Source organism: Dermacentor variabilis, chromosome 5, assembly GCF_050947875.1.
Source record: "Dermacentor variabilis isolate Ectoservices chromosome 5, ASM5094787v1, whole genome shotgun sequence".
NCBI classification, from domain to species: domain Eukaryota; kingdom Metazoa; phylum Arthropoda; class Arachnida; order Ixodida; family Ixodidae; genus Dermacentor; species Dermacentor variabilis.
In genome coordinates, this window is record NC_134572.1 from 44,868,922 (window position 1) to 44,889,369 (window position 20,448).

Below are 20,448 nucleotides of genomic sequence, written 5' to 3' on the forward strand. Positions count from 1 at the left end.
AGGACTCTGGGATTACGTCATACTTGTAAGTAGCACATTTTGAGCTTCATGAAAACTTCTCTGCCTGTCGCAACCCATGCTGCCAGCTCGCAATCTGTCTCCAATTTCACTTCTGACGGTCATTGTTTTTTCCAGACAGATTTCCTTAGGACCCAAATGTTCGAAGTAAGTGAAAGCGGGCTGTTCGGTGGGAAGTCTGGAAGCCAACAGACGGTGATTACATATGTTCGAGGCACTTCACGCCGGATCTTTTTGACCGGACCGGGCAGACAATACGGTTCCGAGGGGGATGTTGGCCGACCGTGTTTGACGCATTTCCAAAACACCTGCAAAAGCCAGTAAGTACACATTCTAGTGCTAGTTTATATCGCCGGTGCGGAGCACGAAGAGTAAAAGAGCACACCGATTGCTATTCGCTGAAATTAAATAGATGACTCCCAAGATTTCGTCATCGGCTGATGCGTGGTCTTAAAAGGGTTGCTCGCAGCTACGAGGGGTCAAGTGACGTCGTTTCGGTAATATACGAGCCGCTGTTTTGTCTTACATTTCTGCCTTTTCTGTTCTAATATTTGTTTTTGCTTTACGCAAAGCAGCGAGCAAAGCCAGTAGTTTTAAAATGTGCAATTATCGTTCCTGCTGAAAAGAAAGCGACCACCACCGAGGCCCCGGAGTACTCCAGCGGACAGAGGTGTTGAAGTTGGCAAAGTTGTCAAAAATGTAGCGATTGCATCATCTACAAAGCAGCATTACAAATAAATTCTTCATGTTTCTCAAGAGGAGATAACGCAGCTCAAGAAGAATATCAAAGTTCTGCAGCAGAGCAAGCGGAGATTGATTAAAGAGGACGAGACTGCTCAAGACATAACAAGGGATATCAAGAACCAAAAGCTCATGTCTCAGGAGGGCATGGTGGTGTTCACTGCAGCTTTCTCCCCTGATATACAGCAAGTTCTTAACAGGGCAGGAAAAGACCAGAAAGGCATGTACCTAGCCGCGCTGCGTGCATTTGCGTTAACGCTGCACTTCTATTCTCCGTCAGCTTATGAGTATGTACGCTCAAAGTTTAACGGAGAACTGCCAGAAGAGCGCACTGTACGAGAATGGCACAGTTCCATCAGCGAAGATCCTGGCTTCAAGCTGAGAGTCACTGTCTTTCTTGAAAAAGCTTGTTCAATGCCGCACGGAGACTCTATGCTGTACTTTGATTGTCGATGAAATTTCGAACAGGGAACATGTTGAGCTTGTGGGCCAGAAAATGGTTGGATATGTGGAATTTGGGACTGCAATGCATGATGACAGTCTGCCTGAAGCCAAGAATGCACGTTTGTATATGCTCAGTGGCTTGGACTTGCGACTTAAGTTGCGAGTTGGGTATTTTTAATTCGTTGATTGAAAGGAGCAGGGAGAGCCGAGATAACGAAACAGTGTGTTGAAAAGCTAAGGTAAATAGGTGTTGAGGCTGTTTCACTGACATTTCATGGCGATGCATCAAACATCAACACAGCGAAGTTGTTCGGTGCACTTGTCCGACCATGCTCTGGGCACTTTTCAACATCCTTTGAGAACTCGTGCGACACTAACAAAAAGTGTACATAATCTTGGATGCGTGTCACATGGTGAAGCTCATCCGTAATTTCTTAGCAACCGTCAGTCACTTGTCTGATGGTGACGGCAACTATGTGAAGTAGGCATGCATAAATAAAAGCACTTGAAGCCCTACAATGAAAAGAATGGCTGCGGCTAGGCAATAAATTGACGAATGCCCAGGGGAAATGGAAAAAGCAGAAAATGAAGGTTAGGTTAACAGTCCAGGCATTGGGTATGTCAGTTGCTGATGCTCTGGAGTTTTGTGAGACTGAGCTAAAGTTGCCCGAAGTCAAAGGTGCCAGTGGTACTGCAAGGTTTATAAGAATTTTTGACCAACTTTTTGACACGCTCAACTCCAGGAATCACCTCGCCAAGTCGTTAAAGGCACCGTTGGGTAAGAAAAATGAAGCTTGCTGGAGTCTGTTCTTTTGCAAATGCCTACATGATGTCTGTGAAAGACCGAAAAGGGCAACTCATCATAAGAAGTGCAAAAAGACTGAATTTGCTGGCTTCCTCGTGAACATAAAAAGCACTGAAAAAATATTTCACAAGCTGGTCTGTCAAGACGACCTCAAGTACATCCTGACTCAAAAATGATTCAAGACCACGAGCAAACATTCTTTGGATGTATTAGAGGACAAGGTGGGTACGACAATAACCCTACAGCAGTGCAGTTCATGGCTTCGTACAAGCGACTTCTGGTGCAAACTGAAGTAAAACCTTCAAGCAGTGGAAACTGCACACAAGACATCGTGTCCGTTCTGAGTGGCACAGCAGCTCTTCAAGAAAGTGTAGGTGCAGCTCTGACTGCAGCAAGGCGGTCGCAAGTTTTGTAGCTAGAGGACCATGACTACACACACCGGATAGACTATCCTGAGAGCCTGTCATCTTTTGGTTAATCGGTGGTTCCTTGTATCGCAGGCTTTGTTGTCAAAAAGGTGACCATGACAAACAGTTGTGAGGAATGCGTGGTGGCTCTGCAAGCAGATCAGCAACCACACCTAACGAGGCAAAAGAGCCGAGGTGGGCTTGTCTCTACTTTGCGGGACGTGATCGGGATTTGCACTGCTGCTGAGGAAGGGTTCCGATGACTGCAAGCTGAATGTACAAATTTGAAGTATGTCCATGCAAAGTCAAAACACCTGGTTTTGGAGGCCCTGAGCTTGACTTCAGAAAAGGAATTATTTTCAAGCCTCGGTCAGCATATCCTTGACTGTGATGCTTTGGACAACCGAATCTATATTCTGTGCCAAAAAGTGGCCGAACTCTGCATAAGATCAGACTCCATCACATGAAAAAATAAACAAACAGGGAAATGAGTGTCGTAAACGTGCGGTCTGCTCTTGTAAGGCTTATTATTTTTAAAGAGCAGTGATAATGACCCTTTACCGGTGTTCATGCTTGCAAGGCGAACGCCAAAAGAAACAAGATAAAGTTGATTGCATTGATATCTGCCATGTGACTTATTATTGACTACACTCCCTTAGTGCTCGCCATAGCTGTTAGAAACCACGGCGGGGAGGAGGGGGAGGTGCAGTCAGCGCGGCAGGTGCGCTGCGGCTCCCGTTTCTTGCAAGATGGCCGCCGTGCGCGCGGCGCGCTTTCACCGCCGCTTATTGGTAGATTTAGGTGACCTCCGCTCCAGCAGATTTATGTAAACCTCCTTGGCCATGCTACCAGATGCCGCTGCGGCCGATCGGAAACCATTGTGAACTTCCCCTAAATGGCTGTGCTGTGAGATGTTCATCTGGTTGTAGATTGGGCCTGTTACTTTCTTCACCGCTGCACACCATCTTTTCATAGGGTGCATACAGTGTCATTGTCATTGTGAGCTTCGCGTGGAACATACGCGGTACGAACCAGGGTTAGAATTCACAAAGCTTTTCGTTTGTTTGCCCTATTTGCCACTGTTCAGGCGCATGGTATGTCCGACATCACGACCGGCTGGCGCCTCCTCCTAAAAACTGCTCTAGCGTAAGAACTTGTTTGAGAATACGGCCCAAGATTTTTTGATCGCTTGACTGTATCCTTTCTCTAAGCCGAAATAAAGGGAAGAAAGAATTTTGTTGTATGAACGTTGTTCGGATAAAGCACGGAAGATCATCTCAACGCATTCGCAATTGTGCGCGCTGTATTAATTAAGGGACGAATTGATAAGTGGATGTACAGTTTCCTTCAAGTCGCAGATGACTTCGGTAACAACGTGCCTTTTGTGAGCCAAGTGAATAGCTACGGCACTTTGGCAGCCCTCGCTGTCTCGTAAGTCGCCACTCGGCACGTATACGTCGACGTAGTGGACCGCCCTGCACAGGTGTAACTGTTGACTATGAGCGCTCAAGGATCGTCCCCAAACTCTCATACAGAATGAATGAATGAATGAATGAATGAATGAATGAATGAATGAATGAATGAATGAATGAATGAATGAATGGAACTTTATTTGAAACGGCTCTTCGTAGAATCTGCATCACTCCTTCAGCTATGCTACTCTCTCAGAGTGCCTCGACGTGTTTGAAAGAATATTTCATGGATTTCACGGACCTGTAAAGCTAAGAAAGTACCGAATATGGTTGTCTGGAGTTCGCATTCTGGAGATGTAGATGTAGATCCTTGGAATGTATTGGCACGTACTCACCCTGGGGGACTGGCCAAGAATCGGGTAGGTCAAAGTAACGTACAAGGCAAAAGGACAAAATTTTATAATAGGTAAGTTAGAATTGAAAGATAGAGATTTGAGAGCATGCATTATTTCATGAAAATGAAAAATTGTACCATAAACATAAGGTAACCCTATTCAACTTCAATTTGGGTGAATGAATAGGAGCCGTATACTTTTTTTATTTGGAGTTTAAATCTGATTGATCCTCAAAGAAGATGTTGGATGGCAGCGTTAACCTTCCCATCGGTGTGCCCAAGTGTAGAGACACCTAAAGATAGTAAATTTTGAACAGTTAAATCTAATCTAAGAAGGCGAAGTGGTTTTCCTAAGTTTAATTTTCTTAAGCTAATAAATCTTCGACACGAAATGAAAAAATATGTTCTATGGTCTCATATTCCCTATGCATACAACAAATCGGTGAGGGTGGGTCCTGTGTAAATAAAAAATTTAAAGAAGATATGCTACACCTAAACATACTAATAGCTACTTTATTGTTTCTCGTCTGACACAGATTACTTTTCCAGGGGTACAATAAGTATTTGAAATCCGAGAAATTTGTTGCAGATGGCGCAGATAATTCCTGCAGCATCATTTGACTCCGGAATCTTGCACCTATGAACAAGGCTGATGTAGGGAGAACTTGAGTGGTTGGGCCAACTATCGACGCCTTCGCCAATGAACCTGCCATTTCATTTAGAAGTAGGCCTGTATGCCCAGGTACCCAGACTAAATGGATATTAGTTAAGTGTTGAGGTACTAATGATTTAAACACTCGCAGTACCTGGGACTCATTAGGTGCTGTGAGTGAAGTACACAGGGATAAAGAATCAGTTACAATGACTACCGAATCTACCGATGGGCTTAGTTTGCGAAGGGCCAGAACCACCGCTAGAAATTCTGCAAGAAAGATTGGTACAAAATCTGAAAACCGAAGAGAGAATGACCAATCAAGAATAGGGCTGTATATACTAATACCACATTTTTTTCCTCGTTTTGCGTGGCATCAGTCGCTATGACCACATTTGTTTGTGATTTCATTAAATAATGCTATAAAGCAGCAATTAAAATACGCTAAGACAGGTGTTTTTCCTTACTTGGAAAAATATGAAATGGTTTGGCAATAGAGTTTTCCTCGTCACAGACAGGCTTCACCTCCCTGATTCTAAAGTTCGACAATTCGAAGAAATTTTTCACAAAATTAACTTGAAGTGTATGGAATCGAGGCGAATTTATATCGAAAAACATTCTAGGCTGAGAAACGAACACTGTTTGGCAACGTCTTATTGGTGACTCGTGCGCCCTTATAAATGTTTGTATGGCAAGTATACGAAACCAAGTTACAAGAGAAGGAAATCTTTGCTTCTAGATACAAAATATTATTTTCAATAAATTTAGGCAGCCATCAACACACTCTTAATGCCTACTTTTCCAGAAGAACAAGGGGCGAAGCTTATAGGCTGACACCCAAGATTATAACACTCAACCAAGTTCCAGGATCGGGCGTACATACATACGGTAGACTGATAACAAGGTAACCCTGCGCATCCCTGATCGAGTGTTGCTCGGCCTACGCAATCCCACCGCTCGAAGGCTCTTTTCTGTAATATAATCGATGTGCATACGCCAGGAAAGAGAGCTATGATATATAACCCCAAGGTACGTGGTAGCATCTACTTGCGGAATGACATCGAGATGATACGAAAGAGATATATGTACTGGGTCCTTCAGAGGAAATACGAGCAATGAGCACTTGTTCACGTTTAACGCCAGAAGAATGGTATTAAGTCAGCCTCCTAGAACAGATAAATACCTTAGCAGGTTTTTGTAATAATATGCTAATGCACACACGTAAGTACGCACATCCTCTTTGGGTGGGATTGAGCTCATCAAAATATTAATACAGGAGATAGCACTGCTCCCTGTAGAACTAATTTTGCCTGTTTATATGTACGCGGCGAATAGTCGTTATGAAAGCAATGATATTCTCTGCCACTTAAAAATTGCGTAATCCATGCTTGTAAATGTTTGGGTAAGTTAAGTTCTCGCAGCCGGCTTACCGATATCCCGTGTTGAGCGCTATCCTATGCCATGGTGATATCAAGCGTAACCAATGCCGCATACTGGCCTTTCAAGGTAAATATGCGCTTGCCATGTAGAGCACCCCGGCGTGAAACCAATTTGACATCGGCTAGGAAGCATTCGCTTATTAATAATATTCATAACGCGAATATGTAAGGCTCTTTCTATCAACCCCACAAAATTTTATGTAAGGAACTTGGTATGATGGTTGTCCAAGGTATAACCATGTCCCAGTTTTTAGGCAACGGTATAATCATTGCAATTTTACATTCTGTTGAAATCCAAGCCCCTCTGACAGAATAATTTATGATGTTTAGTAGATCTTGCGGCTCTTCATATGAGATTTTTAACTTGTACAAAGTTACTCCGTCAGGGTCCGGAGCCGCCGTCGTAAGCTTCCATAACACATTTGACAATTCATCCACAGATATCTCCGCAAGATACGGGAAAAGACAAACGTAGGGGGAGGAACATTAGAAGAAAAGCGATGCTAAAGCCCTTTAGCGATAACTTTCGATGACTCTGTCACGACTCATGGAAATAAAACTATAGATTCTATACGTTTACTGGCAACGGAATCATCTAACAAAGCCGAATAGCGCGCGTTTGTTATTGAGTTTGGAAAGAAAATCACAATGATTTATGTCATATTCATATTTTGCTTTCGACACAGTACGTCTAAGTGTACCTGCAAAGAACTTATAGTCTGATCAATATTTAGGGCTTTGGTTATGTAACAATTTCTTCCAATCGGCTTTTCTTCTATAATCCCGCGAGCAGACACCATCCCACCAGCGCGAAGAGGATTTATCTTCAACTGAGTGAACCTCAAATTCAGGTTTTCAACGGAAAATTTTTAGATAGAACAAATGCTTAATAATTTTTGCTTAGAATTCGCTTCAGATAGGGTAGCCAATGAAAACTGCAAGTTAATTTGAAATTTACCTGCGATGAGCAAAACGAGAACAAGGTAAAAGCGGGAGCCAACGTTTCAACAAGTGGACTTGTCTTTTTCAATTTACTGTCATTTATGCACCTGCCCGCCTGAGGCAGTAAGAATGTTACCGGGCATACCATCTCAAATATCACTGAAATGTGGTCACTATTTGTGGTATAGTCAACAGTCGATCAAGAGAATACGCAAAGACCTGAACTTGAGAAAGTTAAATCTAGAGTAGAAGCAGCTAGACCTCTAACAAAAGTAGAGTGCCCTGCATGAATTTTAACATAAGAGATTGCTGTCCTGTGCCAATGCCACATTCGGGTACCGCATGGATCTGTTTTACTGCAATAGCAATTACGTGAAGACTCCAGGTGCATTTCTGCCGTCATCGTCGCTGTCGGCATCGCCATGATGTTCCGTATAAAGTCCAAGTTCTACTTCGGCGGCTGCTGCGTATGGCGCGGCCCCGCGCGCCGGCGGGGGTCCTCTCTTGAAAGCGATCTGCGATGGGGACATAGTGCATCGAGTGCTAATAGCTTCGTGTGCGCTGTGTTTTCGCCGCTTAGTTCGTGTTGAAGCGAGAGGCAGCACGATGGTCAATTCGCTCGCTGCTGCTGCCACGCTTCCTCGCTCCAGCGTTTTGACAGCGACTTCCGCGGCCATTGAGTGAGATGTGTTCATGTTTGCTTGTGCGCTAGTGATACCATGCTAACTCTTCTTCTTTTTTAAGCCCCACGCCAGACAACGGGCGTGGGGCTTTGACGGCCGCCAATATATCAATTCCGCTAGTACAAATTGCACTATCCAGAGGCCGTGTGTCGTGAACCCCTGAAGAATAACATACATTCGCGATAAAAAATGAACGACTTTAAAGTAGACTTAAGGCTATTACGAGAATTTTGAATTCAGGGGACTGGAGTTTCAATGCACTCCTTGCTTGGCGGCAAATTCTGGTTGATGCTAATGTGAGTAATCTAACACCTCTTGTAGACCAATATAAGCGAAAAGAGCGATAATTTCTGAGATGGTATCTTTTTTCTGGGGCTAGCCAAGTTTCTTGTAAAATCATTGTATCTGATTTAATTGAACACTGAAACACGAAAAATCTGTGGAAGCGGCAAACAGTTGAACCACAGTTCCACTGCAATGTTTTTAAAAGACCTATGGTAAAGATAGTATTGCAGTAGTAACAACTTTTGTGACCTGTCATATTGCTGTTCCTTTCGTCTTGCCTTCTTTTTCTACCGCCTTCTTCAGGCAGGCGTAGTGCCCCTCTCGGCCGCAGTTGCCAGCCCGTTCCCTCCCTGTTTCACTCTCTGTCCATTGCATATGCGTGATTTCATCTCAAATAATAATAATAATAATAATAATAATAATAATAATAATAATAATAATAATAATAATAATAATAATAATAATAATAATAATAATAATGATGATGATGATGATGATGATGATTCCACAGTGCCCTTTACTCTCATTTTGTTACAAATACTTCAATGACAAGTCACATCTGTTAGTATGCGATCGCGGTTAAAGTACCAAAGAACAATCGACTTCGTTCAACAGCAGAGCCATGTAATGCTACTAAGAAAGTGACAGAAGGCGAAAAAAAGACAAGAAGGTTATTTATACTGTGTCCAGTTGGCTACCCTGCACGTGGAAAGTTGGGTAGGGGAGTGAAAACGAAAGTGAAAGGGTTCTCTAAAGCGCCGTATGGAAAGACGTGGCGCGAATTCTAGACATGGTGCGCGGTCGTCGGTAAACGGCGACCGTCGCTGATTTGTGGAGATAAAGAGAAACGTGGAGATAAAGAGAAACGGCCAGTCATTTGAAGGAACGGAATGCGCGGAAGGGCTACGCCTTATCGCGGAAAAAGCGAGCACAAAGGACACGCGAGAATGCATGACTTCACGTATCACAGACGTAACCAATTAATTAGAGAAGTCACAATGCTCTAGCATTCAAATTACGTAAGCATACTTAAGTGACTCAACTTTGTTACTAGCCGCGACGACTCGGAGAATATATATACAGGGTGATCCTTTTCCGGAATTTCCGGAAAAAAAGAAAAAACGCGCAACGAAATTTTATTCGCAACCCTCCACTACAGCGTCTGCTATAGGCCCCGTGTTGGTTCGGTACCTTAAACCTCACCTATAAGCCTTGTTCTTTGGAGTAAGTCTAATAATAGCCAAATTCCCTTTATATAAAGTTATTCTAAGCTTATATAAATATTAAGGGTGGCAACTTCGCATGTTCTGTTCTCTCTTTAAGTGCAGAAATTGCCTAGAGATCGCAATGGGGGAAGACACCAACATTTCCACGTTCGGGTCTTGTGCGAAACGTACTTACAAAGACAGGCTTTTCTCCTCTCGGTTAATCACATGCGGAAACATTGGCGTCAGTGAGAGTATCCTTAGCATCTTCGATCACGCCACGTGCCCTCTTGGCCCACTCCGCACTATTGTGCCATGTCCGCGTGGCTTTCGGACAGCCGGAGTACTGCGTCAGTGAAACCGTTCGTTGCGCAACACAAGGTGACCGCAATGCCTGCGCACTACCGTCTGCCGGGACACGGCTGACATCGGTTGCAGGGTGGAGCTTATCATTCGCGTGTGAAAGGAGGAAATTTCGTCATCTTGTAACAAGTCAGCGGTATACTTGCGCCGCGTGCATCTTCCGAGCAACGCCGCGATGTTAATTCGTGGCAGTGAGGACCATCACTTTGTAATACATGCAAACGTTCTTGTGCACCAACGAATAAGCATACGTTCCCTCCAGTATAGGTACAAATTGCTAAAAAAATAGAAAGGAACAGCAGCTTTAATTAAGTGCAAGTTGATCTGCGCAGAAGCTCATACGCAATGTGGGAAGCATGCTGTGGCCCTGGGCGGGCGTCACCTCTCGAGATGAAGCATAGACAGCTGTCTCCAATGGCGCTGTTGATTGCAATGAGTCTTTTTTTTTTTTGCATTCTCCTATCAATTCTTCACTCCTTCCGGGGCTCATTCGCTTCGAGACCGTCGACGACAGCGCACACAGCCACCTCTTACGAGTGCCAGCGTTTCTTTTCCCCTTCCTTGAGACATCAATCTCCATCCCACTGATGCAGTGGCTGTGCCATCTCATTACGTAGTCAAAACCACTTCACCGTCAGTTATTAATTCGTGAATCTCGGTTGTGGCATTCGAGACCTTCACCGCCCATCGAATATGCTTGTTTCGAACTCACGTGTTTCCGCATTGCACCACACATCTACCTTGAATATGGAAAAGATGTACCTGGAACTTTTGCATGATAGACTTCTTCGAAAGAAGCGTCACGCCATTGCTCGTCGCACAGCTGTCGTCCGCACTTGGCTATTCATCTTGAACGATACTTCTCTGTCACACGTCATTGTGTGTCTCGTCTCTTCTTATATTCCTATATCGCTTTGGCGCACGTTAACACAGTCGTACACCATTCGTAATTGTGGTTAGAAAGATTAAGTTATCATCAACTGAGAAGTAAGAAGAAAAAAAAAGGGGGGGGGGAGGCTACAGCAGCTACAGAAGCCATAAAATCAATGCTCAAATCAAGCGTGAAACCAAATTGCCACTTTCAACGAAGGCTAAAACGAACGTGCTTTCCAGAGGTTTATCAGACATGGTTCAGCCGTGACTTTTGCTCGCAAACGGACAAGGGTTCGATTTAGATGTCATGAATGCTGCGAGCAGTTATTAGCAGTGCATAAATTATCTTCGACAAAAGCTTACACGATTGGTAGTTCCAGGCAGGTCATATTATACCTAACCCATTCTAATAAGGAGTGTAACAGGTAGTTCTCTGACGCGCGCAGTTCACATATGACGCACATCTTCACGTGACGTGGCCTCGAAGTGGCTCCATTGAAGTTGCCTCAGAGCATAACGTCAAAATACAGGGTGTTTCAGTGAACACTTGCAAAAAAATTTTTCAACTTGCCTGTGGCAGATAGCGCTATTTTAGACCGTGGGCTGATCTACTCCAAGAGATCGACATTACTTGAACAAAAAAAAAATTGAAATGTATAATCGCGTAACTGGAACGCCACTGCATTTATCCGCAAATTTCGGGAAGTGATATCTAGAAACTGGTGTCATCCTGAGAATTCGTTCCAAGTGGATCCGCCTTACGAACTCCCCAGCTGGAACTTGAAAATTGCAATATATGCCATAAGCTAAGTAGATAAAAATTAATTAGTGAATGCTTGTTAATTAGTCGATTATGCATTTTAACTTCTTGTGCAAGTAATGTGCGCCTCTCCGAGTATAGAACAGCTCATGGACTAAAATGGTGCTACCTGCCACACGCAATCCTTAAATTAAATTGTGGGGTTTTACGCGCCCAAAACCACGATCTGATTATGAGGCACACCGTAGCGGAGGACTCCGGAAATTAGGACCAGCTGGGGTTCTTTAACGTCCACCTGCAATTCTTAAACGGTTTCGAAAGTGTTCGCTGAGACACCCTGTATATGTCGCAGGTAACTCTTCATGGGCTCCATATCACCACTGTAAAACATACCAGCGCTCAATCGAAACCCAAAGCGACGGGATAAAAGGACGACTGCCACTGAACCATGATGCCGTTTAATTGCTGTAACCCATACTTCGTGTTTTCTTCTTGAAACTTTAGAATTGGCAATGATCACAAGGACTATATTTCCAAATTTGTTTCTCTAAAGTACCGATAAATAAAAGATGCCTAACTACCAATGAAGATGCCGTATTGGCACTTCATTCAATATTTATTTACAGAGAGCTAATAGAAGGTTAGCGCTACGCCCGCCGGTCATCGCTTTCAAGGCGCCACTTGAGTTGGGATTAAAGGGGAGTCGAAGTGCTAATATATATTTGTTCCATTATTTTCGTCAGATGGAGAGCTGCCCCGATGAGTCTATTTGAAACCGACACAAAGAAAGGATGAAAGAAACAACACGGAAACTGGTTGAGGTGCCCAGTGATAGAGTCACTTGCGCAGAATTGCTAATGCCGTGCTAGGGTGATGTCCAAAGGCGTCCTTTGGAGCAAGGAATTGCGCAAAAAGGAACATTGAGGGAAAATGTGAGGACCGTGTTATGATGCGGCCGGTAATGTGTTGTCCATTATGAAACACAAGGTGCTCAAGACAAGCGAGTCTACGGAAACCTCCTAGAAAGTGAGCGGGCCTCGTCGTCTTGACCACAGCGTGGATATATTGAAATAAACAAAAGATTAAAACCAAGTAGGATTAAAATGAAATACGCGGAATTATCAGAGAACGGCTCTGGTGTGTGTGTCGGCGTACTTATGCTCCTATATATATACTATAGGCACAACCGAAGAAATTAAGACGCCCCCTTTTACTTCAACTGCCGCGGACACAATAAATCTAATGCTGGCCTCAGCGGCCGAGTGGTCACTTGTTCAAAAAAGATTATTTTTTCTTCTTTTTTTGTTGAGGCTATGGACACGCGTGTTGTGTTCACACATATGTTATCTTGCATCTGCACACATTGTCATAGTCTGTGTACCGTGCGCGCATTTAGTTATTGTGAACTTGTCAAGATAGACTGCGTCTGTACAGCATTGGGCAGCCAAGTGCTTAGTTCACTGTATTATTTCATCACCTTTCCTCTTATTTTATACTGACTTCTTCTATATGTCGCTTCCCCTCTGTCCCACTGGGAAGTAGCATCCTCCTCTAATGAACGTCACGTGCCTTTCCGTTCATTAAAATTTTGCACCTCGCTATCTGCTGGTCAAAAGCAGTTAGACCCTACACTGCTTGGCAACCATCAAAGACTACAATAAGGTCTGTGACGGTGACGGCAATTTATGGGCACTTGACATCTTCAACATGCACGCACAAAAAATAATGAGCGGTTTCACGCTGCGAACCTGGTTGACGAGCGAAGCTGTTTAGCACACGACACGGAGGTGAAACATAATTTTGTACAAAGGTAAATACTAATTTATTGTATTGATGGGTGGTCACCGTGACAAGGTATGCACACTCATTTATTGTCTTGATCGGTGGTCGTTATTTCACTCGCAACTGCAATCCCATTCTTTGATAATGTCAAATCGATGCACGTACGCCACTGGGTGATCGGTTGGGCCGGATCGGTGTGGCATCGCAAGCGATATACCTACAACATGGAACGCGCAGACCGCTCCCTTTACTGTACAGACACATCTACATTGAAATCACCGACAACGACAACAGGGGTAGTGTTATTGCTCACTGTGGTATGAGCCATTGATGATGACAGTTTTTGACATGTTCTGTATGTTGTATGCGTGGTTAGAAAGGATTTAAGCACTGCTCGCTTCACTTTGCTGAGCACTTGTAGCCTCCGCCTTACTATGAGTCATTGCATTTTTGTTTGCTTACGGGAGCATGAATGCCTACGGACGTATGAGCCATTGATGATGATAGTTTTTGTTCACGGAGAACAAAAATGTATGAAACGCTAGCAATAAACTTCGCTGTAAAATTAATCTGCTCGAAATTTCTGCTCTCTACCTTTCTGCAAAGACAGGGGTAATTGAAGATCACTGGAAGAGGCCTTGGGTCTGCAGTGAACATAAATATTATGAGGAAGGATATGATGATGATGATGATGATTGTGGTGGTGGTGGTGGTAACGACGATGATGATCTGATGATGCTAACACATTCGTGGGTTATTTATTTATTTATTTATTTATTTATTTATTTATTTATTTATTTATAAATACTGCAACCCTGACTTGGAGTTTTAGCAGAGTCAAGTTACATTTCTTGGGTTTGGCAGAGTGGCAAACAACTGTAACAATAAAATAAATTTTATATAACAATTTTATATCAAGCTTATAGCAATTGAATATAACTGTTGGGTGTCATTTGTCCGCGGTCGCTAGATGACAAGTTAGTCTACATGACGTTAGTAGATGCTGTATAGACTGCTTAATTATATTTCTGTAAGGGACCAACCAGACATATCGCAAGCAGACCAGTGGTAACGCGCACAGTGCTGTGCTAACTTTTTCAAAGCGCTGTACTTGAGTGCATTTTTTGTGGCGTTTACGGTTCATAGCCGCGTTCAATAGAACGACTGAGTGAGATACTGTGCTCGAGCAGCAAGCGTATAGATGATACTTTGCTGACGCTCGCCAGGCAGCTCCTTTTGTGTGCTTCCTTCCGTGACCTCCAGGGCGAGGCCGCGCCCATCATTTCTTTTCTAGAACCACGCTTGGGTATATTCGTATTTCGGGCGCGAAAGCGCCACCCGTACATGAGGGGGATTCTCCCACTTCGACATTGGCAATGACCCGGGCATCGGAAAACTACCGGCATGCATGGAGGCCCCGTCTTCGGCGACGCCCGCGGAAAGAAAAGTGGGAGGCAAGAAAAAAAAACAGCAAAGCAGAAGCCAGCAGTGCCTTCGCACTGCGACCTTGTCCGCGACGTTGGGACCCGAACGACCAGTGCAGACAGACAGATGGGCGGTCAGCGAAGCAAAGCCTAACGCTCACAAACAGCGGAGACGATGCAATTACGTATGACAAGCCGGCGTCTGACACAGATACCGAGCCAGCTTTCGCTCTCACGTGGAACACGGCGTCAAGAAAGAGGAACCACTCAGAAGGAGAGAGCGCGCCGAGGTACTCCTCTTTCCCATCAGGTCTTTCTCTGGACCGGCCACAGAAGAAGCCCACCCGTGACCTAGCCCGCAGCAGGAAAAGGCCCCCAAGCGGCGCGTACACAACAGAAACAACAGCAAGCATCCCCGAACGGCCCCCAACAAGGAGGGTCATTCGCCGAACAACTGCTTTCGCGTTCACTCCGCCGTCGAGCGTCGAGCGGCAAGGAACTACTGCCAGAGAACACGACCGGGGGAAAACCCGCCAGCGCGGGCTCGAGGACTGGCAGCCACCGCGGCCCCGGAGCAGCTCAGCGGCTCAGCCCTCCGAGCTTTTCCTCTCCCCTCATCACCAGGCTTTCGCCGCTCAGATCACGAAACAGCTGAACCGCCTGTGCTCCTGCTGATATTGCAGTGGGATCGCGGCCGCTTCAGAACGGGCCTACGGGCAGCTGCTCTCGGAGTGCTAGCACGGTGACCGACCCACGCGAAGCGGAGCGCGTGCCCCGCGCCTGTGTTTTGATTTCGTTCTCGTCGTCCTGCTCTCGGTAACTGCGTGGCGGCGCCTGGAACGTTCTCTGCTGGTCGCCGCCGAACTAACCGTTGCCCCTTCCGACCCGAGTCGGCTGTTTCCGTTCAAGGAGATCCTAGCTGCGTGTGAGGCCGTGGTCGCCAGCTCGGTGAATCGGCGACGAGATGCCAGGATCAGCGTGCACCCGCGTCCGCGTCAGGATGTTCCCCATCCACAACACCAACCTCTCCCAGCCTCGCATCACCCGTGAGTTCGTCTTTCTCTGTCCACATGCTTGGCCGTAGCTCCGTCGTTACGCCAGCACTAGCTGGGGCCACGGGATACTGCTGCTGGTGCTTTACGCGCCAGAAAAGTGCTTTTGAGTTTCTTTGTGAACAGGGGGGCCTCAACGATGTCTTGCTGAGTTATTCAGTTCGCGTATCTGTGTACCATTTTTGAGAACGTTTCCGTATGGTTTCGGTGCGTACGCTCGCGGACTTTCTCTATTTCATCTATCTTACTCGTTTCGTTTTTAATTATTTTTCCTATTTCAGCCCACTCATTCGAAGTAGAGTTTCACGCACATAATAATGAGCCAACCTATCCTACTCTTATCACAATAACATTTTCCTGCCCTTTCTTTTAGCTGAACTTATTGTGCTATGAATATAGTACGCGATCGCTGTATCCTCTCTCGTTTGCTGTAGCTTTACCGGAACGCGAATTTCACGATTATTGACGAAGAACAGTCACCTAAATAGAAGCCCGGCTATGGCGGCTCCCACGTCAACGTGGGTGGGCTTAATATCATTTTCAGTGATGCCTTTATTTAACTGCCGTAACGGATCTTATCTTCGTATATGGCTTTCCTTAATGTTGCAAAGTAAATGCATTGCTGTATGTCGGTATTGCAATACGGAATTTCTAATGCTACAATTATGCCAAGTGTATGCGTGCTCGTCAAAGATATTCAAGCCTCAAGGAATCACACGAAAGCTTATTAGAGACTGAACTCTATTACAGAGCCATTTTCACTGTTCTAGCTCAATGTACACTGGAATGTGAATGTGTCGGGGGGCTAATACCGCCTTACTTCCGGCGCACAAGGGCCCAGGCTGAAGTGACCCAGCGTTGCAAACATTGTGAACAAATGCCTCTTGTACAACGTGTCAATCTTTTTTAACCACATAGGCGATGCTAATAACTCCCACTTGGAATTAATGTCACCACAGAAAACGATGAATTCATTAACTTGGGTTGCGCTTGAGGCCATTTGCCTGCATTTCGGCCGGCGCATTTCGCTCTATAGATTGCTGTTAACTGAGAATAATCATATGTCTACCATCCTAAGTTTTTATGCAGTTCGAGCACATTACAGGTACATGTATATGAGAAAAAAAAGTCGCAGTTTTGCCCGAAAGGCGAAGCATTGATTGCGAGAGCAAATTAGTGGACAGCTACACGATGTAAGACTAGTAGCTTTATCGGCAGTATAAACTTGGAAACATAGGCATACTAACCTAATTAACACGCGCGCACAAGCCAACATGAACACATCTCTCTCGATGACCGCGGAAACTCGCTGTCAGAACACTGCAGTGAGGAAACGCGGCAGCAGCAGCGAGCGAATTGACCTTCGTGCAGCCGCTCGCAACAAAGTGAACTATGCCGCGGAAACACAGCGCAGCACGGACTCTGTAGCTGCCTCAGATGGCTTTCAAGATACAGCGGCCCGGCCGGAACCGCGCGGCCGCCCGGATCGCCCGGGCACCCCGGAGTCGAACGCGTTACCTTTCCCTACCCTCTGCCCGAAGCATTGCGCGCGAGGGAAGGCGGCGCGCTTTCTCCCCGCTTTCTGCTGTTGCGTATGCGAGATTGAGCCGCGGTCGGCGGCTCACCCTCGCACACCTTCACACGCAGATACAGCATGAGGGGCGCGGCGACGATTTTATCGTCCTTGGACTTTATGCGGAATCTCACGGCGACGCCGACGGTGGAAGTGCGCCTCGAGTGGCCATATAATTGCTTCGCAATAAGAAATTGTACTTAAATACAACACAATTAGTTTCGCGCTTCGCTTTTCTAAATTGCGCAATTTAAGCGCAGGGCACTGCACTGACGTCTCGTCTCACTCCTTTGCCTAATCCCCGCCATATTTACAGTCGAAACATGCCACACGAGCAGACGGCTTGTTTTCGTTTAGCGGAAAGCACAGTTCAATGTCTTGACCTGTGCAGCTGCCTGCACGGATATTTTTTATGGCCAATAGCTGCACTGTTTGGACAGAACTAAACCTAACCGTTCGGTTTTAGTAATAGCGAATACCCGAAGCACACAATGTCTAAAAAAAGCACTTCATAATTATATATATATATATATATATATATATATATATATATATATTATGTAGTAACGTACATAAGGTCTAGCTATAAGGCCCCTGAAATTTGTGTTAGTATAGGACCTGCCCTGCCCCCCTCCTCCTCCTCCTTTCCCTCACGCTCCCCGTCTCTGGTCAAGTGCGTGCCCTCCCGCTCACCCCGCCCGCTGCCGAAAAAAATTTATGACTATGCCACTACAGTAAGGCACATGCAGAGATGCAACCGGGGTATCCCACGTGGCACTGTTCTACGTTTCACGCACATATAATACCTTAAAGGAATGCGTCAAGAGTATAGAAGTTTGAGCTGTGGTGTGCTTGTGTGTGTTGTGCTGTGTTCGATCACTTTTCCTCGTCGGAAAATGTCCCAGCCGCGCCAAGCCTATTACGTAGCAACTGCAGCAACGCAACAACAGGATCAATTTACACTTGAATTCTTGCTGAGTCCAACTATTGGCACCCCCCTCCCCCAAGCTCTCAATATTTCGAGAGAATGGGCATTTGGTGTCGAACAGCGAAGGAAGGGAAGGCTCGCAAGGACGGTGGGACCATGGTTCCCATGCAGGGCTGGACAAAGATACTTTGCAACTGTATCATGACATGATACAAGATACTCGGGCAAGAAGTACTTGTGGTACAGATACAAGACGCTACCGAAATTGCATCCGATACGATACTCTCCATTTGTATCGTAAGATACTTCGATACATTCGCAAGTTTCTTATTTAGATCTACATAACGTAGCAGCAAACGTGCCTGAACAAAAATCTTTGCTTGAAAATTTAACTCCGACCAACCTTGTTTCATTTGATTGAAATGTTTGTTAGTATCTCAGCTTTTTTTTCTTGTTCAAAACGGCCGCCTTATACACAAGTCTCCCAGAAGCAGCGAGATCGACGCTTTTGTTCTCAACAGTCAAGCTTACATCCATGATATCCTTCAAATTGTTGGTGCGGGAAAGCCACTAGCTGCAAGGCAACCCCATTCCTACATTCTTCAGACTTCGTAATGAAGCACCACGCAAGAGAAACTTCGATAACAATACTATAACGGCATCAAAATTTGAGCGAAAGACGCCGCAAGTATTGGCGTTCACAGCATGGTATGGTGGCTGCGAGCAAGTGCCATGGCACCGGTGCAACTAAACTTTTTTAAAAAATTAAGAAAACAAAATGTCGGCGGCGCGCAGGCATTCGCGTGCTTGTATTTGTATGACGTGGCGCTGCTCCGCCAATAGGGACGCGCAGGCTTCATCGCCTGCCGTCGCTGGAGAGCTCTGGTGGAAAGATGAAAGAAAGTCGCTGCTTTTAGTTTTATTCAGGTGGCTCAGCGGCAGCAGTATCAGCTTGAGAAGCGAAGTTCAGCCAACGTTTAGAGTTTCGCACGGTGACGTTGGGATAGTAGTATCCTAAGATACACGATAGATTCTTACAGGTATCAGAAATACAGATACTTATATACGTCTTGCCAGACGCATCAAGAAAGCGATACAAGATACGCAAAGAGTATCTAAGACAGTATCTAAGATACGTGTATCTTCGATACAGCTCAGTACTGTTCCCATGCCACGACGACCATGCCGGATGAATAGTGAGAACGATTTACATGTGAAGCCAGAAATTGCGACTAAAAGCGAATTGGTTTGATCATCTAAATGTAACTTCGTAGTGAAGCTTACGAAGAGAATGAAAGAAAGATAGAGACGAAACAAAAGGTGACGTATACTGGGAAGCAGTAGATAAAGGCCGTAAGAAGAATACGATGCAAGCAGTGATATGGACCGTGTGGAGACTGTAGAGGTACTGAATATGCGATCAAATGATTAGATAGATAGATAGATAGATAGATAGATAGATAGATAGATAGATAGATAGATAGATAGATAGATAGATAGATAGATAGATAGATAGATAGATAGATAGATAGATAGATAGATAGATAGATAGATAGATAGATAGATAGATAGATAGATAGATAGATAGATAGATAGATAGATAGATAGATAGATAGATAGATAGATAGATAGATAGATAGATAGATAGATAGATAGATAGATAGATAGATAGATAGATAGATAGATAGATAGATAGATAGATAGATAGATAGATAGATAGATAGATAGATGTTTAGACAGAAAGGATAGTTCATTAGCCTGATTTGCGGAAGAGGCTGAATGCAAGTAGCGAAATAATTTCTCTCGCTAGCCTCGTGTTGCGAGCGACTGCGATGGTGATGACGGTTCATGACGTGCATCACAGGTGTGCGTCCTTGCCTGCATGTGTGCGGGCGAGCATATTTTTGAATCTGTGTATGGTTGTAAACAGAACAGTACATATGTGCACGGCTGTTGTGCAGGCTGTACGAAAGGCGCTTCGAAGCTCGCAGCACCAGCTACAGCTGTTACAGAAGAATGTTGTGTGAAGTATGCTCTCGTTTCCCGAACTTTGTTTGCGTGCAAGGTCGTAGAAGGAAGGGGAGGATGAAAAGTAGGCACGTGTAACGCTCGTGAAGCCGGATGTTGGTTCACAACGTCAAGCACATATGCTTATAGGCGCTTTTTTTCCCTCTTTCCCACAACACTTGCGGGAAGTGGCGACCGGGTAGCAATAAGTTTAGATTGCTGTGAAGGCTGCATTGCAGCAGATGTGGATGAATTTGCA

The 20,448-nt window shown here is 45.0% G+C and overlaps 1 protein-coding gene across 2 annotated transcripts in view; it reads left to right on the top strand.

The window, feature by feature from the left end:
• LOC142582500 (uncharacterized) overlaps window positions 1-20,448 on the top strand; it is a 104,830-nt gene that overhangs the window by 32,891 nt on the left and 51,491 nt on the right. Inside the window, exon 1 of one of the 2 annotated variants that reach the window (XM_075692296.1) lies at window positions 15,432-15,675. The exons of the other annotated variant lie outside the window; for it this stretch is intronic. Within the exon in view, the coding sequence (XP_075548411.1) occupies window positions 15,594-15,675 (82 nt within the window). The 5' untranslated portion in view covers window positions 15,432-15,593. Of the gene's footprint in view, window positions 1-15,431; window positions 15,676-20,448 lie in introns of those variants that run through there. 2 annotated transcript variants of the gene reach the window in all.